The sequence below is a fragment of the Schistocerca cancellata genome, chromosome 5, assembly GCF_023864275.1.
Source record: "Schistocerca cancellata isolate TAMUIC-IGC-003103 chromosome 5, iqSchCanc2.1, whole genome shotgun sequence".
Taxonomy (NCBI): Eukaryota; Metazoa; Arthropoda; class Insecta; order Orthoptera; family Acrididae; genus Schistocerca; species Schistocerca cancellata.
This window is the reverse complement of record NC_064630.1, coordinates 127,432,763-127,453,485: the sequence shown is the minus strand read 5'-3', so window position 1 is coordinate 127,453,485 and position 20,723 is coordinate 127,432,763. Positions and strand designations below refer to the sequence as shown.

The 20,723-nt window shown below is 43.8% G+C and overlaps 1 protein-coding gene across 1 annotated transcript in view; it reads left to right on the top strand.

Annotated features, from left to right (window-relative positions):
• The first annotated feature begins 214 nt into the window (after positions 1-214).
• The window catches only part of LOC126188391 (uncharacterized), a 78,864-nt gene continuing 58,355 nt past the window's right edge, over positions 215-20,723 (top strand). The window contains exons 1-2 of the mRNA XM_049929992.1: positions 215-544; positions 13,446-13,679. Of these exons, the coding sequence (XP_049785949.1) occupies positions 215-544; positions 13,446-13,679 (564 nt within the window). The remainder of the gene's footprint in view (positions 545-13,445; positions 13,680-20,723) is intronic.

The window sequence follows — 20,723 nt, the reverse complement described above, 5'->3', positions numbered from 1 at the left end:
GCCGGACGGTGGCTCGGTAATAGACTAACATTGTATACTCATAAGGCACCTAAGAAACTTTGGATAGATTTTTCCCGGGCTTTTCCGGGTAGTGCCTCCTAATATTTTAACCATGTGAGGTGTTAGGGGTCCTCTTTCACCACACAAAATTTCGGACAAATCCGCGACCCCACGGTCGTGCAGTCTCCTTGTCGATAGAAAAGTGTACCCGTGAATGTGTGCAGAGGCAGTGACGCCGCCGCTGCGCGTGGAGCTGCGCCTCCAGCTGGCCGTGCTGCGGGCGGTGAGCGCGTGGGCGCCGGGCGGGTGGGCGGCTCCGCGCCACGTGTACCACGCGTACACCGGCTGCGTGGTGGCGCTGCTGGCGGCGCTGGTAGCCGCCCAGGGCATGGCGGCGCGCCACTTCTGGGGGGACATGCTCAGCGTCGCCATGAACGCCTGCCTCATCTTCACGTACATCGCGGCCGCCCTCAAGGCCGTCGCCTTCGTCACCATGCGCCACTTCGCAGACACACTCGTCCACGACATCAACAGGGGTCTGCAGGTCTGGCATGCCCCACTCATCCAGCACCAGAAGCGAATGCTCTGGAATATCTACGAGGGTCACTCGAAAAGAAATGCACACTATTTTTTTTAATAATCCATCTTTTATTCTACATGTTTGAAAGTTTTACAGTGTGTAGACACATTTTCATTTCTCCACATAATTTCCATCCCTTTCAACTGCCTTACGCCATCTTGCAACCAGCGCCTGTATACCCGCACGGTAAAACTCTGGACCAACCTGTTGGAGCCACTATTTGGCAGCGTGTACAAGGGAGTCATCATCTTCAAACCTTGTTCCACGAAGAGAGTCTTTCAGTTTCCCAAAGTGATGATAGTCACATGGAGCCAGGTCAGGACTGTAATGTGGGTGTTTCAGTGTTGTCCATCCGAGTTTTGTGATCGCTTCCATGGTTTTTTGATTGACATGTGGCCGTGCATTGTCGTGCAACAGCAAAACATCCTGCTTTTGACGATGTGGTCGAACACGACTCAGTCGAGCCTGAAGTTCCTTCAGTGTCGTCACATACGTATAAGAATTTATGGTGGTTCCACTTGGCATGATGTCCACAAGCAAGAGTCCTTCGGAATCGAAAAACACTGTAGCCCGAACTTTTCCAGCAGAAGGTGTGGTTTTGAATTTTTTTTTTTTTTTTCTTGGGTGAATTTGCATGAAGCCACTCCATTGATTGCCTCTTAGTCTCTGGTGAAAAATGATGGAGGTATATTTCATCAACTGTTCTTTCAACAAATTCATCTCCACCATTCTTGCACTGTTCCAAAAGTTCGCTGCATACCCTTTTTCCTGTTTCTTTGTGAGCCACTGTCAACATCCTGGGAACCCACCTGGCATAAGCCTGTTTAACTCCAACACTTTCAGTATTCTGCAAACACTTCCTTCCCCTATCCCAAGATAGCGTGACAATTCGTCCACTGTGATGCGTCTGTCAGCAGACACCAATTCATTAACTCTCTGCACTTTGTCTGTAGTGTGTCCAGTACGAGGCCCGCCGCTGCAAGGACAGTCCTCAATATTGCTGTGCTTTCATCACGTAACCTGCTTGCCCACCAACTAACTGTGCTCCGATCGACAGCAGCATCTCCATACACCTTTTCCAACCTCTTGTGGATGTTTCCCACTGTCTCGTTTTCACAGCACAGGAAGTCTATGACAGCACGTTGCTTCTGACGAACGTCAAGTGTAGCAGCCATCTTGAAGACATGTTGTTACGGCGCCACTCACGGGAACAGGTTGAACTAAGTTTGAAAACAAGCGGGAAGGATGTATCTACACACTGTAAAACTTTCACACATGCAGAATGAAAACTGTATTTTTACAAAAATACTGTGCATTTCTTTTGGACTGACCCTCGTATACATTAATTAGGCTAACCTTGAACCTCAAGCCTGATCACATCACCGACAGATATATAAAAATATTCCACAATGTTATACATCGCCCAGAGATCTTCAACCAAGTTCCAATATCGCACTATGAAATTTCTCTCAAGGCTCATCTACCAACGAAATCTTATTTATAGTATGCTAAAGCAAGTTGGCCAGTTGCCAGAGGGGTTTGCAGAGGAAGTAAACACAGCCTTCATACAGACCACAAAGGCTAAGGAGATGCATGGGGCAAGCACGCGTTGCCTGCCTCCAGCAACGTAGGTACCTTAACCTGTGCTTCATGCTAATGCAAAGTCATGCTTGTAGGTAAAAATATTTTGGCTCTTGCTCATCATCGACGCTGAAATCGTAGTTGCAATAATTAAGTATAGTTACCACAAGGAAAGGAAGTAGTATAATGAAGAGGAAAGTGCGAAACAGTGACACAGTAGACAACAATGACTACCTTACACAGTACCGGTAGCTACGGAACAATGGCAGCACCAAAAAACAAGTGACTACCGGAAAAGCCACCCAACAGCTACTGATTCACGTGTTATGAGCCAATCGGCTAACTTACAATTTGTACACACTAGCGCTAACAGTTGTCTTTTCCACACAAATGAAATAGCTTTGATTCAGCTGCTACTGATTCACGTGTTACGAGCCAATTGGCTAACTTACAATTTGTACATATTAACGCTAATAGTTGTCTTTTCCACACAACTAAAATAGCTTTGATTCAGATTTGCGTTCAAATATCCCACCCCACTTGCCCCAACGCAATTTTCGTAAAATATTAATACCCATAACCCACACCAATCATCCTTCAGTGCTCCATATACTATCTTTTACAACAACTTCTATCCTCCAAAATTTTGATCCTTTGATAAAAGATATCCCATAAATGACACAAATGTCACATTTTTTAAATTCAACGAAATCACCTCATTGCCACTTAATCGCCCATAAATTTACCAATATCTTTAAGTTTATTGAAATGAATGTGTTTTTTAAGTAGATTCATTTAATATTTTCGGTTTGGATATTCTTTTAATGCAATTGACTGAGGAAAGAATGATTTGGTACTCTTGCTGGCCTCTCCTCTCCTTAAGGCAATGCGTTGCGTGGAATAGCCGTAAACAGAAAAGGTAAAGGTTTTATTTGTCTGTATAAGGAGGTTAGAAAGTTTCGTATATCTTCATGAGCTACATGATTCAACAGAATTTCTTTGTCTTTTGTATGCATGCCTGTGTCAGGTTATTGTCATCTCTATTATTATTAGTGTTTCAGTACTGACACTGTTGGTGTAAGTACCCTGAGCATAAACATAGTTTTGTTCAGCTTATAAGGTAATTTATAAATATCTTTTTCCTCGGAATATCCCATCTGTCCTCAGTGCCAGGCATCTTCCTTAATCTTGCCACTACTATAAGGGATTCAGGTGTCAGTTGTAACAGAGTTGCGTGGTAGAAGGTGATTGTAGCGTTTACAATGATCAAAAGTCACCTATTGGCTCTATTACGAAAGAGCAAAATAGTGATTCACCCCAATATATTATTTGGTTAGTTACACAGTTTCTCATCTGAATATGTGGCAAGTTTGGTTGCATTATCGACAAATAAAATATTTTGTTCTTTTCTGCAAGTCACTGTCATTTCAACACATGCACAAGATCAGTTACACAAGTAGAATAGTACAAGTCTAATACACAGAAAAAACTCCAGGTATAGCCGTCAGTTAACAGCGAGTAATGAGACAGCCATGTCGCCTGTCGCTTATCTGTCGAACATTTCTTGTTCGGCATGTGTGCAGGTTAAATATTAAAATGTCACTCCAACTGAACATCTTGATGTGGTTTTACGATTAACTGCCTCGTTGGGTTTGCCTCTTGTGATCTGGAAATGCTTTTCTTCTGAAGCTGCTCTGAAGAAAAAAATTCTCACAGCATAATTGGCCTCAGGTAATATAAAAGTGATCTGTCCTCCTGCTGCTGCGGAGAAAATTATTCTCGCACAGATACCGCCAACATGTTGACAGCGTGCAGTGTTGTTGGTGGCCCAGTTCCAGGATTAGCCAATTGCAGGACTGACCCACCTTCTTGTCGAAAGCACGAGCACTCTGCTGTAATATGTCCCGCAGTGGCGGAATTCCTGTCTCCTAATTCAGCAGACGAACTGAATATAGCGTTGGGAATGATCCAGTCAACTCAACAATCGATAACGTGTCCATGAAATAGGCAAGACTCGTCTTTGGTGATACAGCCAGAGTATAGCAGACTACCACTGAGCATGCAGACACACATCTCTGTTCATGCCTCGCTATCCAGGCCTACTTACTGTGCTCTAGAGATCATTTGTTGGAGCCTAGTGACCCTACATTGAATGATCCGTGTGTCTGCTGCCTTGAACCTTTGTGTAAGCCAGCGGACTGTAGCTTCACCAAAGTGGTGCGAAATGACATACTTCATCATTTGTGGTGTTATCGTTGTCGTTGGTCGCTATAGCATCCACCCCCCCCCCCCCCCCCACTCCCTTTCACACACTGAGGTGATGTGCATGGGTGTAATTGGCCCAACCTCTGGTTGCTCTAATGTGGAACATGGGTATTACCTCAGATGTAATGGGTTCAAATTCCTTCAACTCAAAGTCCCTACCAATGGTGTAGAGTGCTGAGGAGGGACAGGTGAACTAACCTTCCAGAGCAGCGATGCCATCGCTGGGAGTGGTGGAGTGTCTGCACTGTGGCTCTCAGGACTGATGGACCGCACAGCCAGTGGAGCCTGCAGCGGTCAGCTGTAAGGCTTGTTCGGATGATCAGTCAGTGGCAATCACAGGGTACCAATGTTTTTGAGGTTGTAATTACCACTGCTTGCAATGCTGAGAGGGAGCCAGTTGTGATAGAGAAACAGACATCCACGGTCTGGATCGAAGAATGTAAAGCCCTGTTGAGGTCCACGCTACAGTTGATATTGGAGGTGCCACCATTAGCGGTCATGTGAATCCACAGAGTTATGACAGCAACAAGTGATTGTTGTGGGCCCTCATTCACTGGCAGAATATTGATACATATATTTTGTCAGTCATGTGAGTATCATCGCCTAATGGTGCTTGTTCATGCTGCTGCAGGCAGAGTAATTGTAGAAGAGTTTGTGGTTGTCTGTGGTGCAGGAGCTCACTTGTGCTCGTCCCAGCAATCGCTGTTTACCTCTATGTGCTTAAAAGTGTTCTCTGTGGATATTGACTGGATTGCCACCTCACTATTACATTGTGGATGGTGCTGGTAAGCATGATCTTGATGTGTTTATCACAAATCTCAGCGAAGGCGGCGGACGGGAATTGTGTGCTATTGTCTGTTACTAATCCCCTTAGCAAACCTACTTCGAAGAAAATTTGAATTTTAATGCCTTCATTGTGGTCTCCGCCAGTGCAGAAAGCATCTGTCTCACATACAGGGACTTTGAAAATTAGTCCATCACTGCAAGTCACATTACATTTAAATGGGGCCTGTGAAATTGTTGTAAACCCAGTCCATAGGATCAAATTGCTAAGATCATGGAGGGGAAGAAAACGTTTTGGCGAGGCGGTAGTTGTTTTTTGTGTCCAGCAGTAGTATGTTATCTTGTGCAGTTAAATGATACTTTCAGGAAATATATACTTTCAAATTGACTCGCAAGTGCTGCTGGGTGATATAGCCATCCTAACCACTAATTTCAAGACTTGCCGAAATTAAGTATCTCTGTTGGGCTCTTCTGCAATTGTGGATGCAGTGATGGAAATTCTCGCAATGAGTGGCCTGCCTCTGTGTCGACTTAAAAACATACAACCTCCTGCTAGTCAAAATTTCGGCTAGAACCAGCCAGAAGCCTGGACAGTGCATATGCATTGATGTGATGGCTGGTAGGGTTGTACCAAATGAGATGCTTGCTGGTAAGAATACAAATCCTCACTATAAGTGTTCAGCTGTCTTTTTCAGTAACGAAGATAGATTCACACGACTGACTGTTCGAATTTCCATTGTCTGCACCACCACCACATCTCATCAAACCACAGCTACGTGTAACCAGTAAAATGCTATTCACCTTCACTTATCACTTGACTGCCAGCAGCTCAAAACGTATTAATGTAGGCACAGCATCAGATAGTGACTGAAAAGTAAAAATTGAAATTGAGAATGCTCAACACAATATTAAATTGCCGTGTTCATGGATGGTGTGGGACCATCTACGTCACATGTTAGAATACATTGATGTTCAGATAACGAAGAGGTATTACATTCACATGATTGCCGGCGGCTGTGGCCGGTTCTAGGCGCTTCAGCCCGGAACCGCGCCGCTGCTACTGTCGCAGGTTCAAATCCTGCCTCGGGCATGGATGTGTGTGTTGTCCTTAGGTTATTTAGGTTTAAGTAGTTCTAAGTCTAGGGGACTGATGATCTCAGATGTTAAGTCTCATAGTGCTTAGAGCCACTCACATGCTTGGCGGGAAAGTTTCCATAATCGGCATATAAAGTGATGCAACACTGTAGTTGACAGCTGGAAACTGTTACAACTGTCTGTAACATTTCACCTTTGTGAAATTGTGTAGCTGAACACTGCATTGTGTATTGTGACAGACAGGCTGAGTCATTGGTGGCTGTATGTCACAGCACCATTTGATGGCTTTGTGATCTATCTGTGTATGAGTGGATGAGCTAGAACAATGTTAAACTCACATCTTTGTGCAGTGCTGAAGTCTGCTACTATCTTCTACTACTACCCCCTAAGTATTAAATACACACAAGTGGAATTTACAGATGGGATATTTGAGCATATTGTTGCCATTATTCATATGAATACAATATAAGTTGAATTCCAGGTACATCAGGTACATGAAAAATTAAACAGTATATACATACATACACACACACACACACACACACACACACACACACACATATATATATATATATATATATATATATATATATATATATATATATATATCACCCTTTTCCAGCCTGTGTCATTTAATGTGGTTTAAAAGTATATGTAGGTGTGCAGTCATTGCAGGCCAGTCATTCCAGTAACTGCACCAGTTTATAGAAAGAAGAGTAACCTCGTTACTGTCATATCCCCAAATCACTAAGCTATAATGACTGCATTTTCTGTGAGGATTTTTTACGAAAGAAACAACATGATAGATTGTGAAAAAATGGGAGAAGTTCTATCAATTTGACATTCACCATTCAAATAAAAATGCTTATCACAAAATCGTAGTTAGAAAAAAACGAATCACTCTGCAACACTTCACGTTACTCGTGAAATCTGTGTGGAATGTTACATAAAAAGGGCTTTAGTTGTTTAGGAGACAAAAAGTACTCAACTGCGTTGAAATTATAGCACTATTCTATAAGATTTTCGTAAATTTTAAGAAGTTGCTTACACACATTTCTAGGATTAAACCAATCGAACAAGTAACAAATATGAACTCTCTTCTTTTTCTCATCGAATCCATGGTCTTCCAGCTGCAGCATTGTGACATATTTGGGAACAATTTGTTCCATAATACTTACGGCGACTGGGCTTAGTAGATTTCTTTAAACACCAGTGCCTTGCAATCGTCATCCTCTTTTAGCAATAACATAATAAATGTGTTCTAAGTACTGAAAGTTGCTTTAGTTTTCAGAACTTGTTGTACATGTTCGTTGCCACCAGTTAAATTAACAGCTAACACTATAACTCTGTGTTTATCAGATTTAGTGTCAAGAATCATAACCTTATTAATTGCCAACAGTATTTATGGAACTGGCACAGATGATACCAATGAACTGGCTGTAAAGGTATGTTTGCTTCTTTCATACCTAAAATCAGATATGATTCAGCTATAAACTTTTTGTGTTTTTAATGCTGCATGCACTATTGCGTATATCATATATATTAGCAATAGCTGAAAAGCATTTTCGCAGTTGCCTGAGAACTGTCAAAAAGTGAAGATGTCAGGAAGTGCACTGCATGTCTCTTCCTCAATGCTGCTGTCATAAAAGAATTTGTGACGATGACGTCGATAGTAGGAGGTAGTTGTAAATATTTGTAAATGCTAAACTCATTATCAGCTTTTTTGTGCAGATGAAGTTATGCCATCATAACCATCTGATGTAAAAATAAGATGTTTAATTCAATATACAGTTTAAATAGCACTATTGGTGGAGGCTTTCGAAACACCTTGATATAGTGATATGAAAGTCGTATTTCCCCTGGATGAGTGGAAACGTCTGTGTGACACTTCAGTTGCTGCCATGTTCAACAGAAACGTTCAAACTCTGTCTGGGATAGTAGGTGATTATGTGATCTCCACAGGGGACTTCCCGTGGTCATTTAAACTTTTTAATAAGAGAAAGGGCATCACCTACAATAGCCAACATTTAAAAATGTAATTTATGCCCGTTACATGATCCAGGATTCTCTAGACAAACTACTTAGCTGGCAGAAATATGTGTACAGATTATAGGAGTAAATATGGGTCAATTTGCTGGAGTGAGTATGCCAAACCCCATATTCATCAGACGAAATCATGACTCAACTTTATGATACGTAATGTGCATCAGTAAGTGGAAATATGTATAAACTAACCATGCAGACATAGGCACAGAACAATATTGTTGTTTAACCATGTACATATATCCAACTACATGCAGGAGCCCCACAATATTACGATATTTTCCCCCTCCCTATCCCCTAATTATGGACGATCGTTTGCTCTTCACCATCGTCATTCCGTTTTGGAGAGTACACATCATAAGATAATAATGAGTTCACATCATAATATTGCGAAGCACTTGATGGTGGGATACCGTGGATCGTTCACGATTATAGGAAGCTTCCTTTCCAAGTGGACAGATATGCGTTTAGGAAAATGATCGAACCTTATTGGCCGACTGTACTACTGTTCATTCTGTCCGTAATGCACCTCCAGAAGCTGAGTAATTTAAAGTTGCCCTGCAGTGTACCTTGTGATGATTGGTTTCAAACGGATAGCCTGAAAAATTGTTGCTAGTCGCAATATTACTATGCGTACCGAATGTCACAATCCGAAATGACGTCGATGGTCCAGGATGAGGCTATCATGCTGATGATTCCAACGTTCCTGTGAAAAAAAAAACGATATAGTTAGATACTCTGTGATGATTCGAGACTTTGTAGATGAGAATCGTATGGAAGCTTAATTAGTTTTGTGCTTACATAGGCCAGACCACACAAACTTCATCAAACACCATTAGGTATTTGGTGAAGATCATTTAGCACCGCCTCTATCCATATGATGTATTTGTGAGGTTGGGAGATACAGGCCCCTAAAATATCTTGTGCCTTGTGTTGTGGACGATTAGCTATGTTTCTAAAAGATGATGATTTATGAGTAACGAGTGGATGAATAAACACACACACACACACACACACACACACACATATATATATATATATATATATATATATATATGTGTGTGTGTGTGTGTGTGTGTGTATATATACGAGGGTCGGTCAAAAAGTAATGCCTCCCATTTTTTTCTACTTAAAGAAATTAAGTTAAGTGAAAAATTTGAATTTGGCGCCATTCCTCAAACCTTCTTCTGCAATCCACTGCAGTAGTAACTTTCTGTGTCAACAGGTGGCAGCACAGCAGAAGTTTGTAAGATGGCCGACATCGATGTTCGTTTGAGACAGCGTTGTGTGATTGAATTCTTGAATGCAGAAGGTGAAACGCCCATACGCATTCATGAAAGACTGAAGAAGGTGTATGGTGTTGTGACAGTGGATGTCAGCACTGTTAGACGATGGGTTCGTCGTTGTAAGGAAGCTGAAGGGCAAACACCGTTGACTGACGAAAAGCGGAGCGGCAGGCCGGTGAGTGCAGTGACTCCACACAACATTCAGCAAGTTGATGACATCATTCGTGGTGACCGTCGGGTGACTGCAGATGAAGTGTGTCGCATTATTTCTCTTAGTAAAGGCAGTGTGATCACGATTATTAAACAATTGGGGTACTCAAAAGTTTGTGCACGGTGGGTTCCAAGAATATTAACCGATCAGAATAAAGAGGCAAGGAAAACAATAGCCTCCCAACACTTGCAGCGCTTCCGTTTGGAGGGAGATGAGTTTCTGAAAAAAATTGTGACCGGGGACGAAACATGGGTGCATTTTTTTGAACCCGAATCAAAGAGGCAGTCAATGGAGTGGCGTCACACAAGCTCGCCGAGGAAGAAAAAATTCAAAACTGTGCGATCGGCAGGGAAAGTTATGGCAACAGTTTTCTGGGATACAGAGGGTGTGATTCTGGTTGATTTTTTGGAGCAGGGATGCACAATAAATTCTGTTCAATACGTCACAACCCTCAACAAACTTAAAGCACGTCTTCAGCGAGTTCGCCCAACAAAATCAATGGCAGATGTTCTTCTTTTGCATGACAATGCAAGACCACACAGCAGTCGTCACACCTCTGACGAGATTGTCAAAATTGGATGGGAAGTTTTGCCTCATCCCCCATACAGCCCTGACCTGGCACCATCAGACTTCCATCTGTTCGGGCCACTAAAAGAAGCTCATCGTGGGATTCATTTTGAAGATGAGGAGGCCGTCAAAACATCCGTGCGTCAATGGCTTAGGAAGCAGAGCTGTGATTTTTACCGTGCTGGGATACATGCCCTTGTTCAAAGATGGACCAAAACTGTAGAGATGGGCGGAGATTACATTGAAAAATGACAAAATGATCCTCAATGTTGTGGTTTTCAACCTATGTAATTGCATTTAAATTTCCTGACAATTAAACGTAGAAACAAAAATAGGAGGCATTACTTTTTGACTGACCCTCGTATATATACACTCCTGGAAATGGAAAAAAGAACACATTGACACCGGTGTGTCAGACCCACCATACTTGCTCCGGACACTGCGAGAGGGCTGTACAAGCAATGATCACACGCACGGCACAGCGGACACACCAGGAACCGCGGTGTTGGCCGTCGAATGGCGCTAGCTGCGCAGCATTTGTGCACCGCCGCCGTCAGTGTCAGCCAGTTTGCCGTGGCATACGGAGCTCCATCGCAGTCTTTAACACTGGTAGCATGCCGCGACAGCGTGGACGTGAACCGTATGTGCAGTTGACGGACTTTGAGCGAGGGCGTATAGTGGGCATGCGGGAGGCCGGGTGGACGTACCACCGAATTGCTCAACACGTGGGGCGTGAGGTCTCCACAGTACATCGATGTTGTCGCCAGTGGTCGGCGGACGGTGCACGTGCCCGTCGACCTGGGACCGGACCGCAGCGAGGCACGGATGCACGCCAAGACAGTAGGATCCTACACAGTGCCGTAGGGGACCGCACCGCCACTTCCAAGCAAATTAGGGACACTGTTGCTCCTGGGGTATCGGCGAGGACCATTCGCAACCGTCTCCATGAAGCTGGGCTACGGTCCCGCACACCGTTAGGCCGTCTTCCGCTCACGCCCCAACATCGTGCAGCCCGCCTCCAGTGGTGTCGCGACAGGCGTGAATAGAGGGACGAATGGAGACGTGACGTCTTCAGCGATGAGAGTCGCTTCTCCCTTGGTGCCAATGATGGTAGTATGCGTGTTTGGCGCCGTGCAGGTGAGCGCCACAATCAGGACTGCATACGACCGAGGCACACAGGGCCAACACCCGGCATCATGGTGTGGGGAGCGATCTCCTACACTGGCCGTACACCACTGGTGATCGTCGAGGGGACACTGAATAGTGCACGGTATATCCAAACCGTCATCGAACCCATCGTTCTACCATTCCTAGACCGGCAAGGGAACGTGCTGTTCCAACAGGACAATGCACGTCCGCATGTATCCCGTGCCACCCAACGTGGTCTAGAAGGTGTAAGTCAACTACCCTGGCCAGCAAGATCTCCGGATCTGTCCCCCATTGAGCATGTTTGGGACTGGATGAAGCGTCGTCTCACGCGGTCTGCACGTCCAGCACGAACGCTGGTCCAACTGAGGCGCCAGGTGGAAATGGCATGGCAAGCCGTTCCACAGGACTACATCCAGCATCTCTACGATCGTCTCCATGGGAGAATAGCAGCCTGCATTGCTGCGAAAGGTGGATATACACTGTACTAGTGCCGACATTGTGCATGCTCTGTTGCCTGTGTCTATGTGCCTGTGGTTCTGTCAGTGTGATCATGTGATGTATCTGACCCCAGGAATGTGTCAATAAAGTTTCCCCTTCCCGGGACAATGAATTCACGGTGTTCTTATTTCAATTTCCGGGAGTGTATATATATATATATATATATATATATATATATATATATATATATATTGTGTGTGTCTGTGTGTGTGTGTGTGTATGTGTGTGTGATGAAGGTGAAGGTTACATACATCCCTTCTCAATGTTGGTATTTCAAGTAAGCATCGAAACATTTTTATCTGTGTGTTTGTGCATGGGTTTTTATGGGTAAGATTTATTAATTTTTTTTAATGTTACTGTTATTCATGACTTATACATCCCAATGTCCTCTCCTATGGGTGATGGCATGCCAGCCTTTTTAACTGAGTAAACACTGGCTTCAAGAGCTGGAAAGTGGATGGGGGTTATGGAACCAGCACCACTAATGAACAACTGTGCTCATAAATACCTGTCCACATATTTGTTAAAAAATACTATACAGTTGCGTAGAACGCTTATCTGATGTTTGACACACACACACACACAGAGATATATATATATATATATATATATATATATATATATATATATATGTGTGTGTGTGTGTGTGTGTGTGTGTGTGTGTGTGTGTGTGTTTTTGTGTGTGTGTGTGTGTGTGTGTGTGTGTTTATTCATCCACTTGTTACTCATAAATCATCATCTATTAGAAACATAGCTAATCGTCCACAACACAAGGCACCAGATATTTTAGGGGCCTGTATCTCAGAGCTAGCTATGTCCCAACCTCACAAATACATCATATGGATAGAGGCGGTGCTAAATGATCTTCACCAAATACCTAATGGTGTTTGATGAAGTTTGTGTGGTCTGGCCTATGTAAGCACAAAACTTATTAAGCTTCCATACGATTCTCATCTACAAAGTCTCGAATCATCACAGAGTATCTAACTATATCGTTTTTTTTTTTCACAGGAACGTTGGAATCATCAGCATGTTAGCCTCATCCTGGACCATCGACGTCATTCGAACTGTGACATTCGATACGTATAGTAATATTCCGACTAGTAGCAATTTTTCAGGCTATCCGTTTGAAACCAATCATCACAAGGTACACTGCAGGGCAACTTTTGAATTACTCAGCTTTTGGAGGCGCATTAGGGACAGAACGAACAGTAGTACAGTCGGCCAATAAGGTTCGATCATTTTTCTAAACGCATATCTGTCCACTTAGAAAGGAAGCTTCCTATAATCGTGAACGATCCACGGTATCCCACCATCAAGTGGGGCCCTGCGGAACGCCAAATATCGTAGTGAGACACAATTTATTTCATGCTGTGAATTTTTCCAGGAATTCGGGGAATGCTACAGACAGGAGAAAGAAGCGGTGTACGCGGCGTGTGCGCGCCAGAGCGTGCTGCTGACGTGCGCCCACGTGGGCATGGGTGCGGTGGTGCACGTGTGCTGGCTGACGCTGCCCGCCACCAAGGCGGCCGCCTGCCAGACCGTCGAGTGCCGCGTCAAGGAGGGCCTGCCCGCGCTCGTCTGGTTCCCCTTCCCCTTCACCGAGCCGCCCTTCTACGAGGTAAGACCGACTCTGGGTCGGTCGTCCTCAACAGGAAGAGGCCGCTAAGACTACTTACCGTGTTTGCGGTGGCTGATTAATATGGATGACTGTTGATTATTGTTGGAGGACGGGGAGGTGCAGTTGCAAATTGGTGCTAGCGTACAGCCTACTCCTCTGCTGTAGCACTGAGGGCGCCTTCGAGGTTACCATCCCCATGCAACGAAAAAATGGACAGGTCACCATTAATTCTCTCTCATGCTCTCTATTTTTGAGTCTGAAGTGAGACATAGCAACAACTCATTCACTAATAAAGAGGGTGGTAATAATCAAACGTCACAATCTTTCCACTTTTTTTCCAATTAACTTATCGTATATTGTGCGAGTCTTGTCAACTATTTCACAAAACTTCCTGGCAGATTAAAACTGCGTGCCCGATCACGTCTCTAACTTCATGGGCAAGTGATTTACCGAACGAGCTACCCAAGAATTTTAATTCCTGGACTATCCCCAAGGCTGTTGCTAAGTGGCAGTGTCTTTTCTTCCAGGAGAGCTAGTCCTGCAAGATATGCAGGACAACTTCTGTAAAATTTGGATGGTGGGAGGAGAGGTACTGCCGTAAGTAAAGCGGTGAAGATGTATCGTGAGTCGTTGATGATGATGATGTTTGGTTTGTGGGGGCGCTCAACTGCACGGTCATCATCGTCCGTACAAAGTCCCAACTTTTTCGCAGTCCAATTTCTTACACAAACCAATATATCCTCTGTCACGAACGATGATGGTGATGATGAAATGGTGAGGACAACACCCAGCCCCCGAGCAGAGAAAATCCCCAGCCCGGCGTGGAATCGAACCCGTGACCCCGTGATCCAGGGGCAGCAACGCTAGCCACTAGAACATGAGCCGCGGACATCGAGAGTCGTGCTTGGGTAGCTCAATTGGAGCCGGCACAGTTGCTCACCGTATTCAGTCAGAGGACTGGCATTCTTCTGTAATAAATAAATAAACAAGTAAATAAAAACTTAGTAAAGGATTCAACGATGAACTGAACGGATGTCATATGACGTCCGTCGACACCAAATGCCACGAACAAAACGAGAAGTCGATAAAGCACTTGACCCTGAAAAGAAAGGTCCCGAGTTCGAGTCTCGGCCCGGCACACAGCTTCAATCTGATGAGAAGTTTCATACCAGCGAACACTCTTCGGCAGAATGAAAATATCATTCTGGCCGCTATTACATATGTTGCCATCTATAATTTCTCTCATACAATATCGAGCTAGGTGGCGCAGTGGTTATCAACTGGACTCGCATTTGTGAGGACGCCGGTACAACCCTGTGTTGACCATCCTGACTTAGTTTCCCCGTGACTTCCTTAAATAGCTTCAGGCAAATGCCAGGATGGTTCCTTTGAAAGGGCACTGCCTATTTCTTTCCCCACCCCTCCCTAATTCGAGCTTGTTCTCCGTCTCTAATGACCTCGTTGTCGACGGGATGTTAAACAGAAATCGCCTCCTCATTGTCATAGATTATAATATTACTTGTCCTAAATAGCATCACTGACAGCCAAATTCATTAATTGTGGATGATTTAACAAATGGCCAAAACACCTGTCGAATCTCCTGATCAGAACCTTGCACATACTTTTCACCTTTCTTCTCTTCCTACTTTCATATTTCGTCATTTTGCTCATTTCTTAAACTTCTCTGTGCAGCCCCGTGCTGCAGACGTTTTTTTCAGTTTTTCTGCCGTTCAAGTTTCATTTACGTGACTTACGTTGTATGTTGGCCCAGACCAAAACAGTTATTTAAAAAAAAAAAAAACGTTAGAAATAAAGAGTCCTCAACGGACTGATTTTCACATTATGTATTTAATAAGAAACCTACACAAACGCTTCAATTTTAATTTATTTGGTTTGAATGGTAGCTAAATGTCATTTACTTTTGAGAGCGTGGAATAATTTGCCTCAGACTGCAATTAAATGATCTTCAATGTTATTTTAACACGATCGATTTCTATGCTACTAGCCTTATCTTACGATGTACCTGTCACATACGCTGTCAGGTTCTTTAGCATAGTATGCAGACAGAAGGTCAGTTCCTTTAAATATATTCTGCTGCCATCTACTGGGGGTGTCACTTCGTGAATGCTGCTCTGGTTTGACAAGACAACTGACGACAGCAAGACATAGTCTTAAGAATAGCACCACCCCACCCATTGATCTGATGCATCAGGTATATGTGAAGATCAGTCTAGTGGCAACGATCATGTTACAATAAAACTGAAATTTATTTAATTACAGCGCAAATTAAATTAATGCTTATTCTTAATTTATCGTACTACGGCGTGCCCAAGGTTCCGTCAAACTTTCTTCATTTAAAAATATAGTTAAATATTTTTTCTCCCAAAATTCAATAAAGTGCTACCTCCTTACGGGATAAATTTTTCCTCCGACACTAAATTAAATGTTGGCTGCTTAGTTGCCAGACACATTTCGCTTCTTTTGTTTCCAAAGCATCTTCAGTGGCCTTTAATATATTATTTGTTTGTTACTGTACTAATATGTCTCAGAAGCAACAAAATTATTTCTAATTTCTTTTTGATTCACACTTTTTGTCTAACTTAAAGTTAAAACAACTTTTCGGTGTAAAAATAACTCCCAGTTTTACCCAATTTTCTGTTCTATTTACGATTTTTTTTCACTTATGTGCTGCGGTTAAACTAAGTTCGGTTGACCTTTCCTTGATATACTTGCGACCAAATTCCACAATTATACTCCATTATTTTCACCATTGTGTTTTTAAAAGCGTGTATTTATTCTCCTTGTGCATTATTTGCAATGAATCCAACGTCCACGATGCGTCTTCTGATTGTGTTGTGGTGGCTTCATCCACTTTACGTTTTCTTTTTAGTGTAGTTGTTATGTCGTTGTTTTTGTTATGGTTGAATGTGTGTGTGGATTTTATGGTTATCAGTGCTTTATTTTTATATAAGTATGAAACCGGTCGTGATGATGGGGAAGGTGTGCGATTTATAAAAGGTGTAGAACTTTGCTTCCACAGTTTGCCGATAGGTGGCGACAACGGTAATTAGCGATCGAAAGAAACAGATCGCAGACGTCAGGCAGTTAGCTTGGACCTCGGTCAACATAACCTCATTCAAACATTAGTCGATTTGTGTCAGCATCATAAAGTTGTTCTTGATTGAAAATGTCAATTTACGGGCCTAATTGTCGTCATTTTCGGGAGGTGTTACCGCTTTGTTTGAGTACGAAGAAAACAGCGGCTGAGTCTCATCGAATGCTCTCAAGTGAGTATGGTAAGGACGTTATTAGTGAAAGAACGTGTCGTGTGTGGTTTCAACGCTTCAAGACCGGTGATTTTAACGTCGTAGACCGGCATAGTGGTGGAAGAGAGAGTGTTTTCGAAGATGCGGAATTGGAGACAGAGTGAAGACTCGCGTCCAACTCCAAAACAATATTTGGCACGGTTACTGGGAGTGACACAGCGAACCCTTTCATAACGTCTCAAGGCTGTGGGCAAGATTCAGAAAGAAGGAACTTGGGTCCCGCATGAGCTGAAACTAAGAGACGTTGAACGACGTTTGTGTGTTTATGAACAGTTGCTTCAGAGGCAAAAACGGAAGGGATTTCTGCATCGCATTGTGACCAGGGACGAAAAATGGGTTCATTACGATAACACTAAACGCAAAAAATTGCGGGGATATCCCGGCCACGCTTCCACGTCGACGGCCAAACCGGATATTCACGGCTCCAAGATAATGCTCTGCGTTTGGTGGGACCAGCTCGGCGTCGTGTACTATGAGGTGTTAAAACCAAGTGAAACAATCACAGATGCTCGTTATCGAACGCAGTTAATGCGTATGAGCAGCACATTAAAAATGGTTCAAATGGCTCTGAGCACTATGGGACTTAAAATCTGTGGTCATCAGTCCCCTAGAACTTAGAACTACTTAAACCTAACTAATCTAAGGACATCACACACATCCATGCCCGAGGCAGGATTCGAACCTGCGACCGTAGGGGTCACGCGGTTCCAGACTGAAGCGCCTAGAACCGCACGGCCACATCGGCCGGCGAACATTAAAAGATAAACGCTCGCAATACAGCGAGAGGGAATATAAAATGATTTTGCAGCTCAACAACGCTCGACCAAACGTTGCAAAAGAGGACAAAACCTTCTTCGAAACGTTAAAATGGGAAGTCCTACCCCACCCGCCGTATTCTCTAGACATTGCTCCCTCTCACTACCACCTGTTTAGATCAATGGCGCATCGCCTGACTGACCATCACTTCCGATCTCATGAGGAAGCCACAAATTGGATCGATTCGTGGATCGCTTCAAAAGCTGAACAATTTTTTCGACGCGGGATTCGTACACTGGCCGAAAGATGGGAGAAAGTAGTGGCAGGCGATGGAGAATACTTTGAATGATACATGTGTAGCCAAACTGTTTCATTAAAGCCTCAAATGTTGAGGAAGAAACGGCGGAAGCAAAGTTGTACACCTTGTACTTCCCTACAGATTTACTACGAGGGGTGTTCAATAAGAAAAGTAAAACATTTTTGCTGAAAGAAGGTTGTTTTATTCAGGAGTCCAATACATCATATTTTTCCCCACTCTTTTGGCTAAAAAACCTTATTTTTCAACATAATCTCCGTTCAATGCGACGGCCCTACACCACCTTACTGTGAGGGTCTTTATGCCTGCAATTTACCACTCCATCGGTCGATGACGAAGCCATCATCTTGCTGCTTCAATAACTCCCTATCACCCACATACTGTTTCCGACGGAGTGCAGTTCCGCACAGATTGTCCTTCGTTACTATTTATGGTCTTCTGGTAGGCGGCGAGAAGCCTAGCGGGCACACAGCTTTGAGTAAAAAAAAATGGCTCTGAGCACTATGGGACTTAACTTCTGAGGTCATCAGTCCCCTACAACATCGCGCGGTTCCAGACTGTAGCGCGTAGAACCACTCGGTCACCCCGGCCGGCCAGCTTTGAGTACCTCCGCTGGTGGAGGAGTGTGTGGGCACCACCAACAGACATCCAGTTGAGCGATGAGAGGCCTGATTGTGATACCTCGAATGAGAATGTAAAAAAAAATGGTTCAAATGGCTCTGAGCACTATGGGACTTAACATCTGTGGTCATCAGTCTCCTAGAACTTAGAACTAATTAAACCTGACTAACCTAAGGACATCACACACCTCCATGCCCGAGGCAGGATTCGAACCTGCGACCGTAGCAGTCGCGCGGTTCCGGACTGAGCGCCTAGAACCGCTAGACCACCGCGGCCGGCAATGAGAGGGTACCCACGTACCAACATTGCAGAGTCAGCTGTGAGAGGGTGGTCGGCACGCGGGAGATCTGAAAGATTTATGGGACATTGATGCGATGATGACAGACGCCTCGCCCAACGACTTGTCCTGTTTTTGTTCATGCCAGGTCTCCGTAGATATCCTGCAAGCACCTATTAATATCTGCGATGCTTTGCTTTTCCGCCAATAGAAACTCAGTGACAGCTCTCTGCTTGGAACGCATCTCCGTTACAGACACCATTTTGAACGATACGTATAGCACCACCACCTATAGAAACTTCATGAAACTATAGAGGCCGAAGTGAAAATATTCCACGATATCCCACAACAAATTCCGCATTTTTTCAGCCTATATTGGCTTAGAGAAAAATGTGTTGCATCAATTATTGGACGCCTCTCGTACGAGTATATTATTGTTTCTTTCGTTGTCACTTACGATGGTTTGGTCGTTAATTATTTTGTTGCACACGTTAACAACTTTTGGTGTGTGTAAAGAGTTATTCAGCTTCTAAGCAATGTGGCCATGAACCATAAAGTATGGAACTATTTAAAGTAATTAGAATAAACTATCAGAACAGAAAAATGGGAATACTGCAGAAGAATAGGTCGCACAACAAGTAATAAATCATCATCAGTCATGGTGCTCATTCTAAGTGTCTCTATACTGGGCAGTTACCAGTCTTCTTACAGCCTACTGAACAAATACATTGGAGATCTTCTTGATTTGATCTCTCCATGTGCTCGCTGCTCTCCCCCTCAGTCTAGTGCACTCTATCTTTCCTTCCATGAATATTTTCTCTAGATTTTCTCCAACTGGTTGCTTCAAATGGCTCTGAGCACTATGGGACTTAACATCTGTGGTCATCAGTCCCCTAGAACTTAGAACTACTTAAACCTAACTAACCTAAGGACATCGCACACATCCATGCCCGAGGCAGGATTCGAACCGGCGACGGTAGCAGTCGCGCACTTCCGGACTGAAGCGCCTAGAACCGCTCGCCCACCGCGGCCGGCTTCTCCAACTGCTCTCACTATTTAGCCAAAGAATGCTCTCACTGTTCGGCCAAAGAACTGGAGAACTTTCTGGTTGTCACGAGAAGAAAGACACCGGGAAGTAATGAATTAATAGCTGACACACTCAGTTCTCCTTTCAGTTCATTAAATTCGCGAACACCTGCGCTAGCGCCAAAGCTCAGCTGCATCAATACGCTGCTTGTCTTGGGCCTTAAGGGTTGCGTGTTTAAACACGTCAGAACATTGTGCTGTCCGCTATCACTGTGTTCTGCCAGAGCTTGATGAGCTTCATCATAGCAGTTCGCCCTACCGTGGTCTGTCTTCTTAGTCATCTTCACAACTTCCAGTGTCGTAGATGGCTAACCCAAGGTACGTGGAAGAGTGCGCGATTTCCAGTTCCTTCAATCAGGCTGTGCACCTTGATAAATTTTTTCGAGTTGCTGACATTGATGTCTAACTGCAACAGTTATGTTTTGTGTCAAAAACAATTAATTTGAAAAATTTTGTAAATTTGTGCAATAAGGGACCAAAAAATACGCCTAGTTGCTGTGACATAGTGCATAGTGAACCAAGGAAAGGGGGGGGGGGAGTGGTCTCGCAAGAAGCAAGAAACCTGTCATTGGTAGGGAATGGTAGTGAAGGTGTTTCAGATACCGTGTTTCTAACCTAAAGAGTACCTATAACATTAAATTTGATACTGACGAGTAGAGGAA